This window comes from Monopterus albus, unplaced genomic scaffold (assembly GCF_001952655.1).
Source record: "Monopterus albus unplaced genomic scaffold, M_albus_1.0 scaffold57.1, whole genome shotgun sequence".
Taxonomy (NCBI): Eukaryota; Metazoa; Chordata; class Actinopteri; order Synbranchiformes; family Synbranchidae; genus Monopterus; species Monopterus albus.
In genome coordinates this window covers 966,638-993,761 of record NW_018127937.1, presented here as the reverse complement: position 1 = coordinate 993,761, position 27,124 = coordinate 966,638, and the positions used below count along the sequence as shown (strand labels likewise).

At 44.8% G+C, this 27,124-nt stretch overlaps 1 protein-coding gene across 6 annotated transcripts in view; it reads right to left on the bottom strand.

Annotated features, from left to right (window-relative positions):
• Positions 1-27,124, bottom strand: part of LOC109961626 (nuclear receptor ROR-alpha-like) — a 63,722-nt gene that overhangs the window by 2,476 nt on the left and 34,122 nt on the right. For 4 of the 6 annotated variants that reach the window (XM_020602601.1, XM_020602600.1, XM_020602602.1 and 1 more), the window contains 10 exons: positions 19,594-19,626; positions 10,359-10,444; positions 7,759-7,900; positions 6,380-6,615; positions 6,090-6,282; positions 4,708-4,829; positions 4,435-4,567; positions 2,822-2,929; positions 2,502-2,612; positions 2,297-2,409 (listed from right to left, as the gene is read on the bottom strand). In XM_020602601.1, coding sequence (XP_020458257.1) covers positions 2,297-2,409; positions 2,502-2,612; positions 2,822-2,929; positions 4,435-4,567; positions 4,708-4,829; positions 6,090-6,282; positions 6,380-6,615; positions 7,759-7,900; positions 10,359-10,444; positions 19,594-19,626 — 1,277 coding nt within the window. Of the gene's footprint in view, positions 1-2,296; positions 2,410-2,501; positions 2,613-2,821; positions 2,930-4,434; positions 4,568-4,707; positions 4,830-6,089; positions 6,283-6,379; positions 6,616-7,758; positions 7,901-10,358; positions 10,445-18,600; positions 18,719-19,593; positions 19,627-27,124 lie in introns of those variants that run through there. The other 2 variants (XM_020602604.1, XM_020602605.1) reach the window with 2 other exon arrangements.

Below are 27,124 nucleotides of genomic sequence, written 5' to 3'. Positions count from 1 at the left end.
TTCAGAAATGGGGTGAGGAGCTCGGTCACCTGGGAGGAGCTCAGAGTAGAGCCGGTGAGAGGAACCAGCTGAGGTAGCTCGGGCATCTGTTTCGGATGCCTCCTGGGCGCCTTCCTAGGGAGGTGTTCCGGGCATGTCCCACCGGGAGGAGGCCCCGGGGAAGACCCAGGGCATGCTGGAGGGACTATGTCTCTCAGCTGGCCTGGGAACACCTCGGCATCCCCCCGGAGGAGCTGGAGGAAGTGTCTGGAGAGAGGGAAGTCTGGGCATCTTTGCTTAGAATGCTGCCCCCGCGACCCGGTCCCGGATAAGCGGAGGCAAATTGATGGATATTCAGGGCCTTCAACGTGCAGAGCCTCATCCTACAGTGTCGTTACTGCTATGAATTCACTGGAGAGAGACTAACACTGAGTGAGAGCAATATCAAAACAAACATCAGCTGTTAAAGGAGAGCACCTCACTGTGGAAGACTTGGAAAATTATATTTGCAGTTCTCATCTTCTCCACAGGAGGGCAGTGTGAGGCCACACCGCTTTTTTAATGTATGAAATTTATACATGGTCCACCAACAAAGTCCGTTTTCACAAAGACTGACTGCGGCATCAACCTAACTATCAGACAGACGATTTCTGGGCTGAGGGAGGAGACATCAAACAGGGAAAGTGAGATTTACTCTTAGAGGTCATTTAGTTAGGTTGAAACCAGAGTCGGTCTGTTTGAAAACAACCTCTGTTCACACTTTGAGTCAGGGCCTGTGTATTAAAAAAGCAGTGGCCTCACACTGCCCTCATGTGGAGAAGATAAGAACTGCAAATCTAACACTAAGTCATCCGATAGTGAGGTGATTCTCGTAGAGTTGACGTTTCTGCTTTGAAGGTAATATTGCTCTCACGCAGTGTTGGTCTCTCTCCAGTGGAGTTCATAGCAGTAATCACCACATTACAAGCTCAGGATCTTTTAATTTTGAGACCACCATCTTTACAACTTAGTTCCTCATAATTATGAGGTAATGCAGGGGTTGAAACTCTGCAGAACTTGCCTAGAAACCATCACGTTTAAAGTTTTTAGTATCAAAAGTAGTGCATAGCAAAAGTAAACTGGGGCCCTAAATGGGGTTTTTCCCATTACAGTGGAAAAACAATTTGTACACGATTGAACCTTTAATGCAAAAAAAATTTGGGTAAAAAAAAATTTAAGCTGATATTCATTATACAGATAGCCTTTACGTTCTAGACAGTTAAATCAGATCTGTTTTCTTAAATCACAACAGTAACCTACAGCGCGTTACAAGCTCTCATGATCACAACAAAGCACTGAACTCATGTGAACACATATAAACTCTGACAAGAAACAGGAAGTAAGGTATAGGCTGCATTGATGTTGCAATCTAGACACCGTTTTTAGCCTAGGCTGTATTTGGTTGTGGTAAAGCCCCTTTACCACAACCTGGTACCAGCTCAACTCGCCTTATTTGTGCTTCCATCAGTCAAATGTTGAGGATGTTTTTGGTGTCACTTCTGTCAAGGTTCCAAACGAACAAAGAAAGCTAACTGCTACTTCACTGTAGTTACTGCACTAAAAACAGCCACAGAATCAACAGCAGTGTACCCTCCATGACCTCCCGTGTTACCGTGTTGGTTACTGATGAAGTCACAACAGTGTAACAACCAGCTACACTGAGAGGGGACCATGTGCAGTGGAAAACCAAGCACCTGGTACCAAAAGCGAGTAGAGTCAAGTCAAGTTGAGCCACTACCAGGCGGTGGAAAAAGGGCTTTTATACGTCGAATTAGCTGCTAGCAGTTCATTTTCCTGCCTGGCCTACCGCTGGATGTGCTGACAGACGTAAATAGCCTACTGAAGAAAACCCCAAAGTTTCTCAAGCAGGTTTTGAAGCTTCCTACTCCTGCTAAGTACATGTAGTGAGTTACACTGTAGGCACCACCTTGGGCCCATTTTGAGCCTGTATTTGTTTGGAACAGTAGGTACACCAAATTAGCTATTAAAATGTTTTGCTATGCACTATTGGATGTACTGACAACTACCCCTGAATTAAAACATGATGATTTTCAGGCAAGTTCTGCAGCGTTCCAACCACTGCATTCTCATAATTACAAGAAAAAGGTCTCATAACTGTAAGATGGCAAGTCATAACTACATAAGATCCTCCTGTTTATTTTTACTTTGATGGATGCAGTGCACTTCCATCTAAGATAATGTGTTGCCCTGATCAACATGCAAGAATGCTGAGTCCTAAGTAGTTTGTCCATAACTGTGTGTGTGTGTGTGTGTGTACCTTGTTCAGCATCCCATCCTCTCTGTGGTTCTTCCGCAGGACGTGTTGCAGAATCAGCTGTGTCTTCTGCTGCAGCTTCTCCACCCGTAGCTTCTCCTGCAACCACAAGCGGTCTGCACACACACACAAATATATTCAGCTAGTATGTGTGTGCAGATCATTCAGGATAACAAACTGGGGCTGAAGTCAAAGTGAAGAGACATACCTGCAGAGAGCAGAATGAACGCTGAGAACAGAGCAAACTCGTCCTCTGTCAGGCGCAGCGAACACATGCTCTTAGCAAAGTCAAAGACCGATGTGATCAAGTCATCACAGCCTGGTCTCACACACAAAAAAGGAAAATGGTTAGAAACACATAAGTGACGCTCTGAGAGTGATATGGCATCCAGAAAGAGGAGGAAAAAAAAAACAGTGAATTAACCTTTTTGTTTGACTCTGGACCCAAACATCCAGTGTTTTTCTCGCTAGTGGTCACAGTGTTAGAAAACAAGTCGATGCTTCACAAAGGACGGTTCCTCCACTCACCTAAGGCTTTGAAGACGTCAGGACCTGCGAAGTTCCCATCAAAGTAGACGGTGTTGTGCAGTGAGTCAAACACCCGACACATTCGGACGAAGACGACCTCCAGAGAGCCTGGTAGAGAAAACATGGAGACACTGGCTGCTTCAGTTCAAATCACTGCTCATGACAGTTTAACAACTCACTGATTACTATCTACTTAAACTGATCAATCCATCATTGCTAACTAAAGAGCATTTGATTTATGTGCTGTCAGCCTCAGGCAGAAGTTGTCGGCTTTGTCCAGAAGCTGGGTTACAGTTAATGCTGACTGTAAACCTGTTGAGGCTGGCAGTCCGCCATCTTGTCCGTGACCAGGTTCACCTAGGAGCAGTTAGCGAAATCACGGCGGCTAGCTCGTTAACAGTAGCCAGCCAATGTAGCGGCTTTCTGGAAGCCTGCACATTAGCACACTCCCTTTAATACACTTCTTCTGCAGTAGAAAGGTGATAGTCCTGTAAGATGTCTGTGTGTTCACATGTATAGCTTTTAGTTGGCTAGCTAGCAGTGTGGCTACCTCATTACAGGTAACTGCTTGCTTTGCTCTCCCACTGTCAGATGTGAACTGGCCCCCAACAGCTTCAGTGTCAAAGGACAATGGTTCCTGATCTCTCTCAAATACTGTACATTGCCCTGCTTTAGGTATTTTTGAGTAGTTCCTCAGAGATCCTTATGGATGAAACACAGGTTTCTTTCCCCCATTGTGGGATCAATTGTGTGAGTAATATTCGATTGTTCTTGATTTCCTGGTTGTTTAGTTTCTACTGCTGTTCCTGATTCTCTCCAGTGCTGCTTTGCCCTGTTTTTAGGTGCCTTTGATTTGCTTATGTGCTGTGTAAAATGTAACGTTCTGATGACACTACTTTTATAATCCTTGTATCGGTTCTAATGCTTTGTTGTTGTGTAACTTTTTATTTTAAGACTAAGTGTTTTTTGTTATTACGTACGCATGCCCCGCGCGGAGTGGCAGCAAGTTACAGCAGCTGTGACCTCGTGTTTTTATGAAGTCCTGTTCTTATGGTGTTATGTTGGTTGTTCTCTATTGCTGCTGTAACACAGAAATTTCCCCACTGTGGGATCAATAAAGTACCTACTCTACCTACCCACCTATAAATTACTGGTGATGGAAAAATTAAAACCTGCCCCTGTAACAGGACAAAGCTAACAAGACAAAGTGTAAAAAAAACATTGGTAACCAAATGACTTCAGTATTTGAGTATTTCTGTGCATCTGTTAACAGTAACAATATGAACATTTTTCTTACTGTTAATAAATCCCATTAAAACATCTGAGTACTCCCTGGCTTCCTGTCTGTGGCTCTCGGCTCCAAGCCCATTGGTCGCTACTGCAGATATAAATCTCACAAATATATAGTTTCATTTTTAAAAGTTAGCAGTAATTTCCTAAAACAGTTGCTCACTGTGGTGGTTAATCAAATGAAAAGGCCCCAGTTTGATCTGATTATTTGTGGCAGCAGGACAGTATTGGAGAAAGACGTTCACTGCTGGTTCACTTGTGCACGTGGGATTTGCTGACAATAAAAAATGACCAGACTTGAATGAAGCAGCAGCTGCTCTCACCAGCTTTCAGCAGCACGATCTGGTCGTTCTGGCAGAGGTCCATGAAGCCGTCGATGCGTTTGGCGAACTCGACCACGTACTGGATGGCCTCAGTGATCTTTATAGCACAGAGCTGCCACATCACCTCCCGCGGCTGCAGAGAGGGAAGTTGTTAAAACAAAATACAATATACAGGAAAACCCACTGAACACAACTGGGTGACAGTGTGATTAAGCAACAGGCCTACAAAGAAAACAAGCACAACATCCCAATAAAGAAATGATATAGATGCACCTTGCTCTGGTAGCTCTCCCCCTTGTCCCGCAGGAAGCTCTGCCAGCTCCTCTGCTGAGGCTCCAGCCTCAGGTACTGACACGTCTCCAGGTGAGACTTGGAGATGACCTGGGCCAGGTGATCTGGAACAAAGCACATGACAGTGAGGCAAAGAAGTTGAGCCAGAAATTTAAGTTTGTCCTGATGGTGGGAAGGTCATCCAGATGCTGAGGGCCAGTCTGGAGCTCTAGAAACTAATGGGGGCTTAGAGGAATTAGAAACTTCAGGACAAATGACTACTGCTCTGACCTCACCAGCAGTGTAGTCTTCTAACCGAATTCCTGTACGATGTGCAACTTTGTCAACAAAGTGTTAGTGAACACAGCTCAACCAGCCCAACTGCAACTGCTGTTCTGTTCAGCTCCTCTGTGCTATTCTAGTTGTTCAGGCATAAAAGAACAACTGTGATAAAACAGCAAGGACCAAAACATCCTGACACAAGCTACAGAAACAGTCTGAGAATAAAGCTTCTGTTTGGATCAGGGGTTATTACAATAAACGCTTCTGTCAAGGAAAATGGTGAAAAAATACAAACTTCAGGGAGACTAAGAGGAGGATTTCCCCCAACGAGCGCCCTGCCACGTCCCAACTGGCCCTAATTAAAAGACAGCTAATTACCACACTGAGATTTTAATGAGCTTCCGACCTCCTGCTAATTTAAAACACCTTTCTCTCCGTTTGCCCCAGAGTTCTCTTTTGTTTCTCTGCTCTGACCATCCCTACCCCCTTTTGCCTTGTATGCTGCTTCATTTTTGTTTTGTTTTCCAGAGGAACACACATGAAGCTAGGAAGGTTTCTTTATCCATTACAGGAGCTCACAAAGGGAACCAGACCTGGAACCAGGACTCCTGGGATTTGGAGGAATAAGAACATGTCGATAATGCAGCGCTCTGTGTAGGAAACATCCTCAGTTCTTTCTCTCCATTTCTCCACGTTCAGGATGTAACACTGCAGGTTTCATCATTCACACTTGGAGTAGGTGACTTTTACACTGATGTTCCTAATGTTCATTCAGACAAGACAGGAGTCCCAAGTTAAAAGGCTACGACAGCAAATGAGCTTTAACTAGATACCGTACACACACTGGTCACACTACCTACCCGTGTCACTGTGTTTTTATGTTTGGTCTGTAAAATTAAATAAAAGGAGCTGATCTGTTTTTTAAAAGGAGATTTTAAAGCTCATTTTGCTGTTGAAGATGTGACGACTGTTGCGTGAGGGATGATCTTAACTTTGAAAGATTACAGCTGATACTGGAGTAAATGTACTTGGTGATTTTTCACCACTGTTACTGACCATCAGACTAAAGTAAATGGCTGCATGTTTCAGTGTGAACATCTCACCGAGTTCAGCCATGGATGCAGTCGGAGATGTGTCTCCGTTGCTGAAGGAGCAGTATGGGAAGAAGCCATTACTGGAACCGTAGTCACACAGTGGCTCTGGTTTGATATCATTAATATCGAGGCCGGATTGGTCTGGAGACGCCTGGTTCTTCACATAGAACCCACCACCATCACCTTCTCCAGAATCCGCCTGCTTGGGGAACACAGGTAACAGACTGGAGGTAATTCATTTCATTTCATTTCAGGACACACGTTTCTTTGTCAAACACCTCAGAACAGTAAAAACGGACCTTGGATGACACAGATCCTCCCTCAGGGGAGTTCTGCTCCACGTAGGCTCCCTGCTCATCAGGGAGCTTTGTGAGGTCTGTGGTTGACAGGCCACAGTGGGGCGACAGTGGCTCGGCCTCGCCCGGGCTGGGCTGGGACGGGAGGAAGGGACCCTGCTGCTGCTGGAGGCAGTGCTTCTGAACCTCAGCGTACAAACTGTCCCGCTGCTTCTTGGACATGCGTCCAAACTTCACAGCTGTGTTTTAGAAAGGCAGAGCATGGGAGAAGTGAGCAGTGTAGACACAGCCAGGCTGCAGCTTGCCTTTGCCTCCTGTCTTTAAGCTAAGCTAAGCTAACTGCATCCTGACTCCACCGCTGTGCTTTAAAAACCCTCTGGTCTGTTCAGCATTTTTCTTCTGGTCATCAAATCCCATGGGCAGTCTATCGATTATTAACAAGTCCCACAAATCTCGTCCTGATCTCCCTCGTCCCTCTGAGACACAGAGCTCCACTGTGTCCAGACACCAGTAAACCCACCAGTGACCACATTGCTGCACTGGCTGACATGTTCCTCCATCACCATGAACACACACTGGAGGCGATTCAGACTCAGTCCCAAAAATAGTCCCCAGCACCTGCACTGTTTCCTCCTGTTTGATAAAATCTACAGTGAAAAGCTGTTTCAGGAAGTTACTGGGTTTTTTTTTTACATTTACATTTTCAGTAGGAACCAATGTGTCTGGAGCAGAGAGCCACAGACAGGAAGTGTTGAGGACAGATTTAGCAATGTATTAGTTTTGTTTACTTTGTTTTCATGGGATTTATTGACAATAAGAAAAATAAAGACTAGCACCAGATCTGTCTTTCAACTAAATCACCGAGTATGTAAATACAAACAAACTGCACCTAACCTGAAAAATACTTGAACCAAATGCAAAAACAAAACAAAATCCTGTGTGAATTGACACGATGCCAACAGCAATGCTAAAAGTCTAACAAATACACAGTGCTGCATTTGCCCCTTTGTTACTTTACTAATCATCTTGTTCCAATTTTTGAATAGCTCCGTTCAAAAAAAAAAAAAAAAAAAAAAGCATTCAGTGTTGTCAGAAAATTAAGAAGAAATTGTTTTAAGGTGACATTAGAGTCCAGTGACACCAGGCACAGCGTGCCACTAGTCGGAGCCTGAGGCTGCACGGGGCCACACAGAAACCTGGAACAAGCTGGATGTGTATTACTGTGCTGAACATAAACACTAAGCACGCTGCACACAGCCTGCTGACACTGTGTGTGTCTTGTATGTCTGCAGACAGTCGCGCAAACTGCTGACCACCAGATGTTTTTGCAGGTGACTGTGTGTGTGTGTGTGTGTGTGTGTGTGTGTGTGTGTGCGCCTCACCGTCACGGGACATGCCCACAGCCAGACATTTCTGCAGACGACAGTGCTGGCAGCGGTTTCGGCTCGTTCGGTCGATCAGGCAGTTTTTCTGGCGGGGACATGAGTAGGCGGCGTTACTCTGCTGGCTCCGCCTGAAGAAACCCTGAGAGGGAGTTAGTGGTTAGTCATGTGCCTCTATCAGACAGAGATCCTGGTGTGTTGACACCAAGTTGACCCTTGATGATGATGGCTTCCACTAAACCAAAGTCGGCAGAATGTCAGTCAGTGTTGGTCTGTGCCCTCCACAAATTATTTAACCCACCCCAGTGAGCCTCACCGCTTCACTGGATGACAGGTTTCTTCCTCAGGAAAAACACGAGGCCTGTCTGTTCTCAACAAACAGCTCCAAAGGCTGAGAACAGCCATCACAGAGTGGAAGCCAGAATCACTGATCTCTACTGTTTACACTGCGCCGCCTGCTTCTCACACTGCACAGAACAACGCTGACAGAGCTGCTGTGCCGATAACAACAACAAAAAAGAGATAAAAGCACAAGCCTTCTCCAGATTTAGAGTGTGAACATGTAACCATAGCATTACACCCCTGCATCGCAAAGCCACCTTCCCCTTTACACAGACTGCAGGTTTACCGCCTGCAGCATCATGTAGAGCAGCGTGGCAGTGAGATGCCACCATGATCCCAACCAGTGACACCTTGTTCAGGCCCTCACTCATCTTTCCAGCACATTTTAAACTAAACAGATTATACAGATCCATACAGGTCTCTATTTTTAAGTAGTCTATCTTATTCCTATTTATCTCATTTCACAATGAGCATTCCTTTGTCTGTCTGCATTGTGTACTGCCTGTTTATACTGCTTATTTTGCATTGTTTGCACTGTTTGTTGCTTGTTAATACTGCTTATTTTGTTATATTACACAGCCTTATGTTGGTTTACTGTTTACTTGCCCCTTGCATGGGGATATGTACATGCACATTGAGAGCCAATGTACCAGAGTCTAATTCCTTGTGTGTCCGACACACCTGGCCAATAAAGCTGATTCTGATTCTAAACTTTCCTTCATTTACTTTCTGGTCACCTTTCCATCACCTCCTACCCAAAATCCCCTGCATCCATGATCCACAGCTCCCAGCAGCCCCTGACATGTGTACAGGCTATAGATAACCCTCCATCAGCAGCTCGCTGGCTGTGAAGTGAGCCTCCAGCTGCCGACAGCAGCTTATCTGGGGTTTCCTGAGACACACGTTTGTGACAACGTCCAAACTGGGGTTCCACACATCAGAGTCTGCTACACTCTCCTTTCTCCACTAACCAAACTGTAATCAGGACAAGGTCAGTTCTGTCGTCAGTGGAAAAACAAACTCCAGCCTATCTTCAGACACTGAGACATAATGCTCTTGAGGTCTGACGTCAAAGGTTGCAGGGCCCCTTAAGAGACAGTTTAACAGAGACTCATGCTTGTGCATGGCATCAACAGTTCAGTTCACTGGAGTCACGTACTCTGACCAAGTACATTTACTCAAGTACTGTACCCAACTACAACTGTTTCCATATTTCTGTTTTAAGATACTTTTAATCTGCTACATAGGATCACAAAACACCACTGATTTACAACACATGCATCTCCCACTAATACACATACCCACTGTACAATATGTGCACAAACACAAATTAAGTGTCAGATATCCAGTTTATCCTGCTAAAGGGAGTTTTCACTCGGGCTCTTTCCAAGTAACTGACAAATTGTGAACAGCCAGCTCTGGCTGTGCATAGTCTATTTTCATATTACTAAACAATGCATTGTTCAGTTCTCAGTAAAAAGAGGAACTCCTTTTCTATTTAATTCAGATCCAGCACACTGAACAAGACTATCTGGTTTCCACAGCAAGTGGCAAAATGCCAGACAACAACAAAGCAGTCTTTTCTTCTTGGTTAAATTATATAAATCTTAGTATTCAGTTTTAAAACCGTCCTAAATGTACATATGCACTTTAGGTTTACAAACCTAAAGATGACAAACCATCCAAAAGCTGAGAAGGGACAAGTGTATCTTCTGTCATACTGATCTGCTGACCTTTTGGAAGGGCCAGGCCCAAGGCTGGGAACCACAGGGTTAAACTTGATACTACTTGGCAATACAATTTATGCTTATGCTTAAATGACTAAGTGATGGCACATCAGCCCTGTTTCAGTGGGTACATCTCATCTCTCTCGCCATGTTTCCCTCACCGACATCATTTCCTTGCATCTTAGTCCTGCACATGTAAGATGTGAGAAGAGAGGAATGAAGGAAACATATTTTTAACAACGAGACATCTTTTCCTCCTATAGCTCATCTGAAGCATCTAATCACCAACTGATTTCTGATAAAGGGGTGTGTCAGTGCATAAAAGACCACTGTGAAGGATGCTCAAGCATATCCTCCAGCACCCTCTTTGCTCCTCAGACCAGGAAAAGAGTCTTGGGATGTCTTCGACTGAGGCGTGAGGAACGACTATATCAGAGACTTGAGATGTATCCCATGACAACCTCTGATGGGAAACAGGAAGACCATGCTCAACAGGAAGTGAGGAAATGTAGTGGAGACGGTGGGGCTTACCTTACAGCCCTCACAGGTGATCACCCCGTAGTGGATCCCAGATGATTTATCTCCACAGATCTTACAGGGAATGATTTCAATCTGAGCTGCAGAGAGACAGTGAAGACAGTGAGGGACACACACAACATCTGTCCACAGCTGCATCACAGACAGTCAGGTAGGTCTAATCGTCACAATGGAGAGACAACTGGGACATTTTCTGTCTGACCTGGAGGATGCATCACAGTTTGATCCTGGATTTTAAAACTGTTTCATTAACAAGCCTCAACAAAAACTGAAGTGCAGCTTTGCCTGCAGTCTCAAAAAAATCTCACTCTGCAGAGACTCTTTAGACTCATGGACCAAGGATACTGCATTACAAAAGGCACTCTGAATCATCTGTTTGTGTTGACATCTTCAGTCCGGTACCTGCAGACAGTTGTCAGCGGTACCTCCACGGCTCACATCTCGTAGCCAGACATAATCTCTCTTCAACAAAGAAAACCGAGGGCTCAGATCTTGTCGTCACTATCGTTAAGTCCGCTATGACTTTTAAACAATCTGATCTTAACAATTACTTCCAAACACTTTCACAATGAAACCACCCTAACAAAAAACGAACCAAAACCATTGACCTCCTCAAACGTTAGATTCTTATATCAGAATAGCCTTACCTCTTTGTATTTTCTTTTCTTTGTTCTCACTTGTTTGGTTCTGTTATTTGTTTTCACTTTGTTATATTATGCCTACTTTTGTCCAGTTGTCCTCTAAATGCACAATGTTATACACCTGTTGCAGCAATAATAATAAAACTTTTTTTAAAAGTCCACTACGAACTAGCAACATCCTGAGTCACGACAGGTCGTAAAGCTGGTTAGCTCGTGTTTATGGCCTCTCGTGACTCACGGCAGCTAACAGGGTTTGGGGAAGGCGCGTTGTATTGTGGGGCGTGTCGGCCATCATGGTAGCTATGGTAGTAAATAAGCCATGAGGAATTTGTGAGACTAGCAATATTCTATTTTATAGCTTACAATAACACTTTTGTGCATGTTGTGACAACTTGTTTTCAACGCATTAGACATTTTACACACTGTGCAAAAACAAAAACTGTGCAGAAAGGTTTTAAAAATTTTACTCGTTCAAAATCAACTTTTTGCATTTTTTATCCAGTGCAATGTCCAGAAACCTGCTAGCAGTTCAGTAGTGAAAACGGAGATATTAATATGCTGACAAAGTTTTATATCTAGCTGTGACACATACACCCCAGAGCCTGCCTTCCCACTCTCTGGAGCTGTCAGGAAAGATCTTCAGTGGATTTATTCAGACATTTATTGGCACAAAACTAAGTACACTAGAGTCCTTATCTAGGAGAAAAGATCAAAGGGTAAAATCAACATCTGGTTCTGGCATCAGCTAAAAAGGAACCGATGCCCAGCACGTCTGACCTGCTAGAAAGTTCATCTCTATTCCCTGTTTCCCGATCCACTGACTTATTTGTTCCAAAAAAGGAAGCCTTTTGGTTTTACCAGATGTTTCCTATGTTCCTTCAAGAAGACACTTCCATTTATTTTGTGTAGCACTGAAGCCGATGCTCCTGGGCGATTTGAGCCGGGGGTTTGAACGCTCTTTACCTGGGTTTATTACTGGGACTAACACTGCATGTTTCCATTCTTTTGGCAAACACTGAATTCAACAAAGGAAATTCCCTCTAAGACCATTTTATCAAAATGTTTGAAAGGCTCATGACTGCCCGTGTCTCCATGGAGTAGGATTCGCTCCAGTATGAATGGCTTCCTGATCTTCTTTGATCGTAACAGTCAGTCTGTAGAGATCAGTGCAGAAGTTAACCTGCAGAGTATGGCCAGTTTATCAGCAGCTCACACTGAACATGGAAACACACCGACTGTGTGTAATTACACACGCAACAGACTGAAACCGAGCGACAGCTCCTGAGCTGCTATATTTAGCAGAGGGAAGCTATGTGTGTGTGCACACAGAGTTGCATAAACACAAACACGTGTTTACTTGCTGTCATATCAAAATCAGTAACTGCTTGGTGGGTTAACACTCAGTGACAACAACACTGAAGTATTAGGTGGCCAGTCTGTCACAGGGCTGGCACACAGAAACAGACAAACACTCACACCTATGGGCGGTTTAACTGGGAGAACATGCAGACTCCACACAGAAAGGCCCGGTAGGCCGCCAGCTTTGGGGCCGGGCCATCTTGTTACTTTATATAGGACAAGTCTCACTCATCAGGAACTGTTTCAAGCTCTGCTGCATGATGCCTCTTCCATCCCAGGCCCCTGCCACATCAAACAGAAGCCACTGATCAGAGAGCCTGACAATAAAATCCATGCTGTCTTACATCAAGACCAGCGTTTTGTCCTCACCACTGTCAGCCCGCTACACCTGAGGGCTCTGATCATTTGATGCTAACATTATTTCTGCGCTTTGAGCTGAAGGACAGTTTCTTTCTGAGAATGTTCAACATTTTCCACCCACACATTTTGATTTCATGCCACTTCCTAACAGTTCGTGAACTCTGTGCTCACAGACTCAGATGAACTGTTTCCTCAGGAAATCTCCATCAGTGTCTGATCAGTAAAGATGCATCCGTTGCTTTGTGACTGCCTTATTACTCAAGCTTAATAAACCAAGTATGATATTTTATTGAATATTATATTATAAATGCTGCACAGCAAAAAAGAGAAATAATCTCATTTAAACTCTAGTCTGATGTGAAGAGACTAGACAGGGTTGTTTCACTTAACTCAAGGAAAGTATTCCTTGGTTTGACTTAATTACCAGTTTCATCTTATTTGGGGTAATGTTTTACAGAGACAAGGGGCATGTATCTTAAATCAAGATTTAGTTTTGTGGCTGCATCACCGTATATGGCTGACTTTATCTTATGGCAGAATATCAACTTTCACAATTTAGATTTCTGTTTGCATGAGTTCATTTTTAAACCTGTCACATGTAACTCCATTGACAGCAACAACAGTGCCTCTGTCCCATTCAGTTCAATACAAAACAACAGTCTCAGAATAATCATGAGACCCAACGTCCCTGTGAGAAAAGTCTGGGAGCAGCTCCAGCTCAGGCGTCTCAGGCAGGATGGGTGGACACTTCGTGCTCAATGTACGATTTGGGACTGCTGGTTTCCTGCACTTCAGCACAGCTGTGTACACCTGCTCTGTGGTAAAACACTCTTGTCAAAGGGTTCCAGCAGATGTCCTGTTTCAACAAAAACTCAACAAATAACTCAACAAATCATTTGATCATCACTTTACTGCAGGGCTGCTGCTTCAGTTTTAGCTAAGTGTTCCTAATAAACTGGAGTAGCCCACTGAGCGTGCTTTTCCTTACTGAAGACAAAACTGACCTACAAACAAGCAGCGACTGTAGGCCACTGCAGTAAAGGCCTGGCAAAGCATCTCAGAGGAAACATCTGGTGACACCCATGGGTTCCAGACTTCACAGTCAGTGTAAAGGATTACATCCAAGTGTTATAACTAACAATCATATATATTTTTTTATATTTCTTTGTCCAATTACTTTTGAACCTCTGAAAATGGGGGACTTAATGTCAAAATGGCTATAATAGCTTAATGGTTAATTTCGGATGTTTTGGTGAAACCCCTTGACTTAAGGCTGAAAGCCAACTCTTCTAAAACATATTTACAACTTCATTTCAAATCCACTGTAGTGCTGTACAGAGGCAAAAGTACAAAACCTGTGTCCTTGTCCAAAAACTTGTGGACTTCACTGTACTGTCTGTGTGTCTCAAGGCATCAAATAACATGAAGGCATATGAGTCACAAACACAGGAACGTTCTCCATCTCTACCACGAGACGCGAACACAACATTATCCCAGGACTCTGCTGCCGGGCCGCTGCAACTTCCTGCTTCTTCTGCACAACAACAGCTGCTTTAAGAGGACAGGACCAAGTCATTAATCCCTCTGCAAACAGACGCTTTGACTCTACATAAATGTTTCGCACAGCCTCCCTGTTTTCCTGTGACAGTCTCATATGTGTGGCATTGCAAAAACACAGATGCACAAAGAAACAAATAAAATCTTCTAAAGTTCATTCAGAGGCAGAATTTGTCTTGGTACGAGATACTGTATGTGCACATACTCCAGCAAAGACAAAGTTAAGCAGTTATTTATACGTAGAGCCAGCTGTAGACACACATCTGCCTCAGGCTCAGTGGAGGCGTGTGATGCTACCATTATATGCCTTTACAGTAACTGGCTGTATTGGTCCTCTGCTGACAGGCAATGCTGTGAGGTGTCTCCCCAGCCACCTGGGTTCAAAGACATCAGTCTTTCTTGTTCATTTATTTGATAGTCAAAATGCCATGAGATGAGATTTTCCTTTTTTTTTTTTTTTTTTACTTCTTACATACTATACGCTGTTGTATTCTCACATGGGCTCTTAAAGTAAAGTCCACGTATGTCTGGGTCAGCTGACTTGGACATTTGCCTTCTCACATACAGGTAATGTGTAGAGAGTTTCAGGACTCCAGTGCACGACTGAAAAGGGCTAAAGACAGACCAGGGGGGTAGAGACACAGAGTGGGGCGGATGCTACCAGTAGACTGACAAATGACTGATGTTATGCCAAGTATTTTAATAGTAATGTATCAGGGGAAAGCACCAACTCCTCTGGCTCAGGCGTCTCCAGTGTCTCAGCTGGTCCTCTGTTTCTGTCACAGTAAACTGAACACGTCTGGGAACTGAACTGTTGCTCGGACATGCGAGTTCATGACCGTGGTGTCCTCCGGCTCTGAGTGGCCTTTGCTTTGGCAAGTCAGATGTAACAGTGTTTGATCCGCCTCCGCTCACCGAGTCGGTTCATCAGTGAACCTGCAGTGATTCGTGAGCTGTCAGAGCAGCAGCCGTCAGACATACGGGGAGCCTTCATGTTCCTCAGCGCCTCTTCTGTCTGGAAGCAGCAGTCTAACGAAGCCGCCGTGTTTGTGAGTCACTTTCATCAGGACCTGTGTATGACACTCTGTGAGAACACCCTCTTCATCATCATCATCATCACCACCACCTTTCCCAGCTTCCTGTCAGATAAAACTGTTCTCCCTCTTTCCTTTTCATCTTCATCAGAGCCTTTCAGTCAGACTGAGACTTACAGCAAATGTGATTTGTGGTGACTGCTGCAGGTTGCCACAGCCACTTCATCGCCTCTGCACAAGGAGTCACTGCTCTACCCCCCCACACAGTGAGGTGAACTCTCTGAGGCCTGGATCATTGATTCCTCTGGACACATGCAACCAACTTTCTCCACCTCCAGAGTTTCTCATGTGGAAGCTGCAGACACCGCTGTATCCTGTGCAATTAGCAGAACAGCAGCGCTAAGTGGAGACTAATGAGCTGAAAAATTTCACGAGAACCACCGATGTTTACTCCAGAAATGCAAAAGCTCAGGCAAAACAAGTCTCTGATGGATAAATTAAACACAGCTCTAAAAAAACCTTTAGAGCTGGGATCAAAGCAGGAGGAGAGAGCAGGACCAACAGACTCCACCGAGTATCGGAACTATGTCAAGGTTTGCTGTGGAAAACCTCCACCCCCTCTTCCTACTGCTTTACTTGTGAAGTTCAAGTTCTTCCCCTAAACTAATTACACGTTTGTCCAGATTTTGTCATTGCCTATTTTTCCTTCAGTTTAGTCATTTTTAAGACTTCATTTTATTTAACAAAAACTTTAAAACTGGAACTGAGGCTTTAGATTTTACAAACTATGGCTGATGAAGGAATCTTAGTTTGATGAGGAAACATTACAGGGCGCAGCTGAACGCACCTCAAGCCACCTGGGAACTGGATTAACTGATTATCTGGATGACTGCAGCTTATGGTAAATAAGTCCTGAATATTTGCATCTTGTGCCTGTGTTTACAGAGCACAGGATAATCCTCAGACAACCGCAGCTTGTGGTCAACTACACAGGACAATGGGTAATTCCCATGACTGCAGGATGTGTTCCTTCATACAAGGCAGTTAAGAATCACTACACAACTCAAGACGCACAGAAACATGATGATGAAGAAGACGCTCCTGCTGATGGGTCTGTCTCTGTGCTCAGCCAATAAAACTGATTTCTCAGCTACAGCTCAGAGTGAAAAACAAACTTTTCAAAACCTGGTCGTTTTCCTTGTGAAGTGCACCTGTCTAGTACCTGGAGCTCAGGTATTTGGAGCATTAGCTGAAGCAGAGGTGATGTCATCAGCACTGCCACCACCCCTCCCTGCAGAGAGCAGTGAAATAATCTCCTGTCTGTTGTAATCCTGTGACATAAGAGGCTGGCCATCTGCCTGCACTGCTTTCTCACAGACTTACTGCCCACACACACTCTGCACCAAGCCTGGACAACACAGACTGGCACAGTCTGAATGGGTAAAGAAAACCACTCTAACCTCCGCTACATGAACGATGACTGGTGTTAAAGTGGAGTTAACTGAACAGATCTACTCTAGCTTTAACAAAAAGATATGGGACTCAGACAAAGAGTGGCCGAACCGGAGGCTGCTGTCTAGGACACGATCAGAGCATGTCAGAATAAACAGTGAAGTTCACTACTAACTCACAGACACATGATCGATGTACCGGCAGCCACCGTTACTGATGTTGGGACGTTCCCGGCCTGAGTCCACTGCAGTCACCAACAGTCAGGCCAGATGTTGGCACAACTCGACGCAGCTTAATGTCACAGGTGCTGATGACTTAAATGATCAACAACTCCAGACTGAGTTTTAAAACAGACTGAAAACTCTTTAATGAGGAGGGGGCCTGGTTCTGAGGACAGAGTGATGTCGAAATATTTAGCAGGTCAGATCCTCAATTAATCGGCTGCTAATTCTCCCTCCCGATCAGTGCTTCTACTTGGAGAGGCACTTATTTTGGAGAGCACAAGTAGACAGTGGGACCATGAGACATGTAAACTGCTGACACAGAACAGACTGCAAGTGCCCAGACAGTAACGGGCTCTGCCACTGGAGCTGGCACACTGACACAGGAGCATCCTGTGTGCTCACATCCAGCCAAAACTCACAGGATAATGTCTCATCTTCCGGCAGGACAACGTCCCCAAACACAAGGCCAAAGCAACCAACGAGCTCCACCTGAGGGCGGACGGAGCCCTGAAATAACGGCTGGGAGAGCGTCATCGGGGAGTCTGCTGACGTCTCTGGAGCATACAGTCACTCGCACAGTGTGTGTGTTATCTAGAAGGGGATTCGCTTCAGGTTCTTGAAGACATTTCACATCTACACCCAAAAGGCTTCTTCAGTTCTTTGTGGAACCACAATGACCTGGGTGATGGAGACCCTTCACAGACAAGATGTGTATTGGTGGAAACATTCCTAGAGGCAACAAGAATCTATGGGATTGTGCACATGTCACCAAAAATAAACAAACACTGCATTATAAGGAGAACATCACCCCTTTATGACAATCCATCCAACAGTTTCTGAGACACTTCACTCTGAACCACATACCTTAACTCCATGGTGGAGCTGGGCAAAGGACCAGGCGATCCCCACCACCATCACTTCATGACAAGCCTGTGAGATATTTCAGTCTGTCTGACTAATATTCCATTCACAGTCACACCCTAGCTACAGACACACAGTGTCACAGAGCTGGACATTATCCTCTGGGGCCTGTTCGTGTCACATCTATCAGTCTCCGTGCACCTCTGACTCAGTGACATGACCAAAAGCTTCAGGTGCCATCCCCAGCACCAGCTAATAAACTCAAACCTCACATTACATAGCCTACATAACCGCATCCTCATCGTCCATCCTTCATTCCCGTCCACCACACCTCCTGTCCTCTGACAGTCCCACACAGACTCATTCATTGTCCTGACAGCTCCCGGAATAGCGTTTACACAGTCGGTGAAGGGGTCGTGTTTCCAGGCGCCACCGTAGACACAAATACCACTAAACACTACAACCAGTTCTTCGGCAGACAGTTTCAAAGTGTGGTGTTACTGAGCAGAAAGTAAACAGTCAGTTCATCCCGCTGAAGCAGTAAACATCTAGCTCCTGGGAGGCGAGGACAGGGACAGAGTGGAGCATCCTCCTGGACAACAGACCAGCTCTGACTGAACGCCAGCGAGCAGCACGGACAGAAAACTTTGAACTGAGACTGATTTTTGGAAGAGTTAACATGCAACAACTGGTCTGTCGCGCTTCACGGTGGATCCCATTACAAATACACAGTTTGTGTAACTCTTACCTTTCATGGCAGAAATGATAAAATACATATTTATAATCCAGACTCATGGAGGAAACAGGAACAGGCTCATACCGCGTGTGCAGACACGGACAGTACAGCTCTGACATGCCCAGTTGCTCCTTGCAGAGCATGACGAGCCATGTGACTGTGACGTCACAGCACGCCCCGCTGACTGACATTGCTCTCAGCCAATGAGAGAAGAGCAAAGGTGTATTAAATCCCTAACCAGCTGTTCAGATATTCTTTTTTGCTTTTAAAGAATCACACTTTAACAGCATTATACTTTGTTTAAATGTAGTTTTAATGTCTACATGTACTCTGTCTTTTGTCAGTCATTTGTCATACACTTTGAATTGCATTATTATGTATGAAAGGTCCTATATACTGTAAATAAAGTTTGATTCATTGGGTTGAACAACTGTAACCTTTTTATTTGGGGTGCATTATTTTTGAGCTGGTGCACAAAAACAGGGCTGTTTGGTAAGAGGCTAAACAACATCCACATTTCTCTGACTAATCCACAGAGCACGTTGGCAGCTGAAGAAACAGCCACAGCCCGCATGCTGTGACAGACATCTCCAGGCCTCGAGCTGAAAGCGCTGAGAATCATGTTCAGAGACATGCAAACAGAAGCAGAGGAAGACTGCAGCATCTTTCTCTAAACAGTCTTGTGAGAACCATGTATAAACAGATGGGAGTTATGGGTCTGACGCCCCCAACAGACAGCGTCCCCCTCTGCCTGTTCATCAGTAGCTGAAACCCCTCAGCCCCTGAGCCACAGCGGCACCATGGGGATTATAAAGTATAAAATAATTAACAACCACTGCACAATAAACTGTCCCAGAGCTGCAGATCTCCTGGGCTCACTCACACACCACAGTCTGTGTTAGCGCCCAGATGAACCAGGACCAGCAGCGATGGCAACAAAGGCTCCTCTCCAGCTCCTCGACCAACTGACAGCCAATAAAAGAATTTAAGAAACTGTGGACTCACATGTGTGCGTCCTCTTCACAGCTGCTGTCAAACCTGCAAACACAAAGATACAAACACTGCAATCATCAGTTTCAGTTGTTCGTCAGGTGTAAAGAGTTGCTTTTTCTGAGGTCACTCATGGGCTGTCTGCTTAGTCCAGGTAATACATGAGGCTCTGTCTGTCATGTGACTGTTGGCTTCTCAGGAGTTAATGATGAAATAGACTGGTTGTAGCATAATTAAAAAATGATGGCTACAGGCCGTATGTGCAGAGGAGGAGACGTTAAAACGACCACATGGATTCTGATCTGACCAAGTTGTGCTCGCACAGGTAGAAGTCAGAGAGGAATCGAATCTAGGAGCACATATGCAGGTAGCCCAGATCTGGTCTGAGAACATCTGGTCTGGTCTGTTCACACACAAAACTCTGATTTTGGCCACTTCAGCTGTGATGTGAATAAAAGTTCTGATTTCACAGTCCAACCCAGGGCGAGGCAGACCTTGCTCTCTGTGCTACCCCCTGTCCTTTATAGTTTGAGGGCAACAGACAGAGAGCACACAGACGTGTCAGGGTGACATGAAGTGAAGCTGATATTTTGCGGTAACTGTTGACAGCAGCAGAGTGTGACGCAGCTCGTCGTCTGTCTTCTCTCCAGAGGGCCATGGCCCTGGGGCCAAAATCTGTCGGGTCCACACTCGCTCCTCAGGTAATGCTCCACTCGCTCAGTCCATCTGGACAAGGTGTGTGTTTGTGTATGTGAGATTTCATGTCTACGCTTGTATATGTAGTGTCTTCACAAAGTCTCAGACTCCACATTTCACATTTGTTTGTGACAAACCTCAAAGACTAGTAAACTCAAACACGCCTCTACTTCCTCCACAAACTGAGGAGAGCCAGCGCCCCACCCCCCATCTTATGCTCCTTCTACCAGGGCACCATTGAGAGCGTCATCACTGGCTGCATCACTGTGTGGTATGGAGCCTGTACTGCCTCCTGCAGAAGGACCCTGCAATGCATAGTGAAAACAGCTAGCAAGATCATCAGCGCCCCTCTGCCTCCCCTCACGGACATTTCTAACACCCACCTCACCCGCAGAGCCATCAGCATTGCTGATGACACCTCCCACCCCACACACTCCCACTTCAGACTCCTGCCTTCAGGGAGAAGATATCAGAGTCTTCAGGCCGACTCCACTAGACTTACAAACAGCTTCATCCACCAGGCTGTGAGGATGCTGAATGCTGTCCAGCTGTCCTGCTTGTTTTCCAACTATCCCTGCCTGACCTGCTGCTGATTACCTGACTCAGGTGTGTTCAGTCAGTCAGAAGCTGGAAGGTACCAATTCACTTTATCTCTCCTCACTCCACTTTCATCTAAGATGGTATCTTCCAGCTTCTGACTGACTGAACACACCTGAGCCAGGTAATCAGCAGCAGGTCAGGCAGGGATAGTTGGAAAACAAGCAGGACAGCGGCCCTCGAGGACTGAAATTGCCCACCCCTGTGTTATATAAAAATCTGCTGCTGACTGTTTTTTTGCCAGGATATCTGCTGCTGTTGGTCATTTGCAACACTGTCCATGTATACCTCATATGCTATTTGCACCTCATCACCAACGCCCTGGTGATGCTGAACCATCTGACAATCTCCTATTATTATTTGCACTAGTCACTGACTGTACTCAGTTTTGAGTCACAGCTTATTGGCTGTACCGTTTAGATTGATCCTAATTACGTCAATCCAGTTCTTATTCTATTCTATTTTATTCTACTTTATTCTACTTTGGTTCCTAAATGTTATGGCACCCAATACTAGGTGAGAGAGAAACAGTATTTTGATTTTCTGTACAATAAAATCCTTGAAACTTGAACCTAGTAGATGTAATTTCACATGGATACAACTGACATTTTTACCCATCAATCTATGCCCAATGTCCCATAATGACAAAGTGTTTTTTAAAAATTGCTGCAATGCATTAATCAAAATCATCATAAAAAATAATCAAAAATCAAAAACTGAAATACTCTGAAGCCACTGTCTTTCTGTGTGTGTGAGTGTGTGTATCTGGCTGTGTGTCCGTGTGAGTATGTCTGGCTGTGTGTCTTGTTGCTGCACCAGGGTTGCACTTTAAGGCGAGTCCAACATAATCATGCAGTTTCACACCACAAAGTACATTTTCTCTCTGAGGGTGTGCGACTGGCGTCACTGTCCACTGTGGCATCTTATTCTGAGTTTGTTCTAGTCCTCTGACAAAGGAGTAAATTAGTTTTAGTCAAACTTCAGTGATATCATTTTTGTTTGTTCAGGTTATTTTTGTGCGGCGTTTTTACTATTTCTATTTACTAAGCAGCTGTCACCATCTCTGTTGTGTACAGTTATCATGGTTACAGGTATGTATCTGTCCCTGTGTTCTGCAGCAGCTGGTTCATGCCCATTTAGACTAAAACCCTGTTCACTGGGCTCAGCCTGAGAGAAGCCAAACTATGAGAAAACCTAACGAGCAATATACCCTGTGCCTCCTTTAACCGTAAGTGACAGTTTAAAAAAATGTACGTGTGGAGTACGTATTATTCCTACTGACCAGGATGTGAAAACAAAAGGCAAAATGATCTTTAACTCAGTGAACATCTGAGGCTGTTGGTTTTTTGCAGAGGACAGTCGTGTTGGAAATGTCCTTTAAATACAAAACGCGGAGCCTTGCTCTTCTGTAAGCACCCCAGTGCTGACAGTGTCACATCATGCTGCCTTCACTGAGCCTGAATCAGATAACACTCACACCTAATGCCTTACACACTCCAGATCTGATCTGCTTCCTGTCAGATGACTCAGAACAAACAGTGCGCTGTGGTATTACTAAGACATCCTGAGTGAGGTGAACGCAGCTCGCACACCACCCACAAAAAGAGGAGGTAATCCAGACCTGATAAACAACCTGATATAATGTGGCTCATCAGCAGAAACAACACACTGTGTCCTGGTCCGGTGAGTGTCATCGTTTATCTGCAGCGACCTCTGACTGCCACCAGACATGAATCCTGCCCGCTCACTGACACACACTTCATATTTCAACACTGTGAAAATAGGCGCTGTCTTCAAGCAGCTATGAGACTTCATCCTGGAGTCCAGGCCAGATTAGAACATTCATTAGCTCTGCCTTTTCAGCTGTACGATGACATGTTCTGGCTTTCAGCTGCAAAACAGCTAGAAAGCCAAAACATGTCAGGGCAAAACAGGAAGCAGCGAGAAGATGATATCGCACCTGAGGAGGAGAGGCCACATCTGCTGTTTGTGCTCCTCTGTCCAACCATGAAGAATGACACAAAAATGTTATTCTGTGTCTTTTTGTGACCATTTTGTGTCTATGTGTGGTTGTTTTGTGTCTCTTTGTTGTTCCGTGTCCTTAAGGCAGAGTTTGCTGCTGCAGCCTCAGTCGGCTGTGCCGCTGTAAGGTCATTCATTCATAGATTAGACTGTAGAAGCTCAGTAAATCAAATGTGGCATCATGGGGGGCATTCACAAGCATGACATGGTTATCCTAAAGCCCCGATACGATTTGTTCTGACACTGACTCTGCTATAGGACAACTCTACTCCGAGCTCTGTGCGAGTCTGGGTACACACTCAAACTCCTACATGTACACTTGAATTTGAACATTCTGTTCAAAATGTCTGGGCTTCTGAAGGATTACATCTCAGCTGTGTTGGTGTTGTGTGTCCAAAGTGAACTTGTCAGAACCAGACTTCTGAGCAGCACATTCTTGCTCAGTCTTACAGCTGGTTCAGTTGGCGATCTCCTCAGCGACCCGCTCCTCCTCACTCCCCTGTTGGCTTCCTGTGGCCTACCACAGAGATCACACACTGATACGCTGACCCAGAAGTGGCGGCTCCCTGCTGAAATATTCAGGGCTTCACTGAGGAGAGGAGATACCGATGTTCTGTGCATGACCTGTAATTTTAATTTTAGTTGAACTGTGAAAGGTGGCACAGACTTTTTCAGTCCCGCATTATGTCAATTTCCACAACAGCACCCAGCGACTCCCTCTGCCTGTGGGACTGATGCGGAGTTTGGGCAGCATTGAGAGTCTGTTGTGCTCTGAAGATCAGAGGCCAAATAATGTTAACAGTAAGAAGGAAATGACTTGTATAGCACAAGTGATTTCCTTACATAGCATACCATATAGTTAAAATCACACATGCTGATTTGTATTTGGTTTGATTTGTACTTTAAGGGGAAGAAAATTGGTGAACACCCCGAATTGTTGTAAATCTTTTGTACATGTCCCTAAACAAGTGTGTCTGACAACTGGTGGCCGCCTGTAAGCAGAAGCTGAGGCTGTCTCAGGGCTCAGCTGCTCGCTCACAGTTTGTCTTTCCAAAAACACAACTGACAGGACGAAGACTAAAGTTTAGTCCTCCAGGCTGCAGCAGGTGCAACCTTTGCTGTCAGTCACGGCTGCTTCACTGTCCCTGAAATCAGTTTTAAGGCTCTTAAAGATGCAAAACACAGCAGGCTGACAGCAGAGACAGACTGAATCTGTCTCCCTTAGTGTCTCAGCACAGGTTACAGATACTGCATCTTCTAATTGTTCAGCGCGAGCGGCTCCTCGTACCAATTATAGTACATTAGCAACAGCAGCCTAAGTCATTTTATCGTCGCCCATCAGGGAGCACAAAATAAAAAGAGAAAAGGAAACGCCCTCCCAGTCATTGCCTTCAGTTGCCCACAGCCTCACATGAACTGAGGACTTAAGATGGTAGAGATAAAATGAGACCTAAGGATTAGAGAGAGAGAGATGCGAGTGAACTTCCAGTGAATTGTCTTGAAATGACAGGAGGAAGTGAACAGCAGAGTGGAGGAGGGTGACAGAGGCTTCACAGGAACGCTGGTTTCAAAGAATCCACAACATGTCAAAGGAAAGAAAAACAATCAGATAAGGTGACACTGAAAGTTGGGTGTGTTTATTACTCATATCTCCAGCACATTGTAACATAGACATTTTATCTCCATTTTACCTGTCACATGCGCTGAACAATGTTTCATGCTGATTAGTGCTTTAATAAGGATTTAGTTTGGGGTGTTAGTGTCGTGGTTTCTACATTGTAACGCGGACCGTCTGTCCAAGCTGCTGTGGAGCTTTCAGTAAGAGTAAAACTAAAAGGAGCTTTTGCTTTTTATCTGATGAAAACTTCTCATGTTTACTGATGCCACCACCAACCTCAGGTATAAGACAGAGCTCTGCTTCCACTGGGGGTCAAACCCAGGACCTCCTGTGTGTAAAGCAGATATGACCACTACACTACAGAGCCACCGGCCTACAGTTACCTCCACTCGGAAGTGTTTCATAACAGCGCGATCAACATTAGGTGCATGCAGACGTCAAAGGTGCGCATGCAGATTTCTTGTTTGCTGGCTGAACTCTTCTGGGTTGTTAACATGGCTTCAAAAATCTGGGCTAATGATGAGACCTGACTTTGCAAGCTACCATCCTCCATGGAACCCAAGAGACCCAGTAAGCATGCAGCAGCTCCACAGCTGAGAAAGGCTCAGCTTTATGTAAATGTCCTCTGACACAGTGCAAGTGACAGCCAGGAGAAAGCCAGTCATAATCATCTTGTGTTGTTCCCTCCTCCACTCCACTATCACCACAGTCCCCAGCTTCCCAAGCCTTTACGTGTTTTTAACAAGCTACCGGGACATAAGAAAGAGAACGATGTGTGAAAGCACATCACATCTGTGGTTGGTGTGTCTATTCCGGTCAGACCAGAGGATGTAAATGGCTCAACACAACTACAGACATGACACGATAGCACTTTATTGTCAGATAGCATCTGAACTGTGTCTCACAACACAAAGCAGCTCCAGCACAGAGACAACAACAAACCACATCCTGGTTGTGGTTTATCATCTGTATGGACTGATGCACGATAGAGTTTCCAGCCTATTCTTTTTAAACTGAAGGACTCTAAGTGTTACGGTTTAGTCCCCCTCACCAGGAGGGTGAGGGAGAACTGGGGTTGGACTCAAGATGGCTGACCCAGGTGCTAGTACAAAAAAGGTGGTTTAACGGAATAAAAACAACAGAATGACAACATAACAGGGTCCATAATATATACAAGGGAAGGGCAGTAATGACTAAGGAGACCAGGACGAACAGGTACACATACACACTAATGGCAGGAATCAGGACAGCAGGAGGATGAGAACGGACAGATGAACAAAAAGAACTAACGTACACAATGCAATCCACAGCACAGGGACTGTCAGCGTGGAAGACAAAGCACGTATTTAAGTATTGCTAACTGCATAATTAGCGTGATAAGGTCAAGCCAAAACGCACAGAGACTGTCAGCGTAGCATCTTACAGACGTCTAAAAAAATGCGGGTCAAACACAACCTTTGTATAACTTATTTTAAGTATTGTCCGTTACATGTAGCAATGATCCGGCTCAGGCGGAGCGTCTGCCCGAGGTATAAATAAGGAGGAAAACTAATCAGCGGGATGCACCCCAGCTGTGTGCACCAACAAACGAGTCGCCAATTACCGAGTGCAACACAGCTGAGGTGCAGAATCCCGCAGATCAAGAAAATAGAGGAGAGAAAGGTGGAGGAGAGACAGCGGCCTCCGAGCGGCCCTGACACCAAGACACTTCCTGGAGGGCAATGGTTGGTATTCATTATTTAGGACATGTGAGGGGTCAGAGGAGACACTGACAAGTACTTTGTATCTCTATGTGTGTGTGTGTGTGAATGTACCATAATGCAAGACACAATGTGCACAAATGACTGAGACAGGGTTTCAACTCACTCATTCCTAAGTCCTAGGTTCTCTTCTTTGACTTACATGATAGGAAACTGAACATTTTTATTGATAAACCAACTTGACTAGAAGGTCCGATCAGCTCCAAAGTTTAGTTCTGAGCCACATTCTCACTTTATGAGGGATTATGCTCACAAAACCACAAACAAGATATATTTTAATCAGTCAGCTGCTGGTTTCCCTGATTCCAGTCTTTAAGTTAAGCTTTGTACTTAGCTCTCATAAACATCAACAGTGGTACTAGTCTCGCCAGGAGAAATGCAAATAAGTTAAACAAATGTCGAACTTTTCCTTTAAAATTCATTTGTACTCTAAAACTGCTGCTGTCACTTCCAATCAAACGGGAGCTAAAGGTCATAAGCTACCAGGAAGATACACTATACAGTGGAACTTTGGATTGCGAGTATAATTCATTCTGGCAACATGCTCATAATCCAAAACACTCGTATATCAAAGCGAATTTCCCCATAAGAAATAATGGAAACTCAGTTGATTCGTTCCATATAAAAATGATTACAGTAATATAAAATACAGTATAAAGTAAAAATGAAACAAATTAACCTGCACTTTACCTTTGAAAAGAATTGTGGCTGGTGTGAGGGGCCACTGTTGCAATACAGATGTTGACTATACGAGTGAAGCGTGAGAACCATCAGCTCAGTTGTGACGTACATCATATGACACTCAGCAGACAAAGCGCACGTACTACTCCTATTGCGAGACCTCGCTCGTATA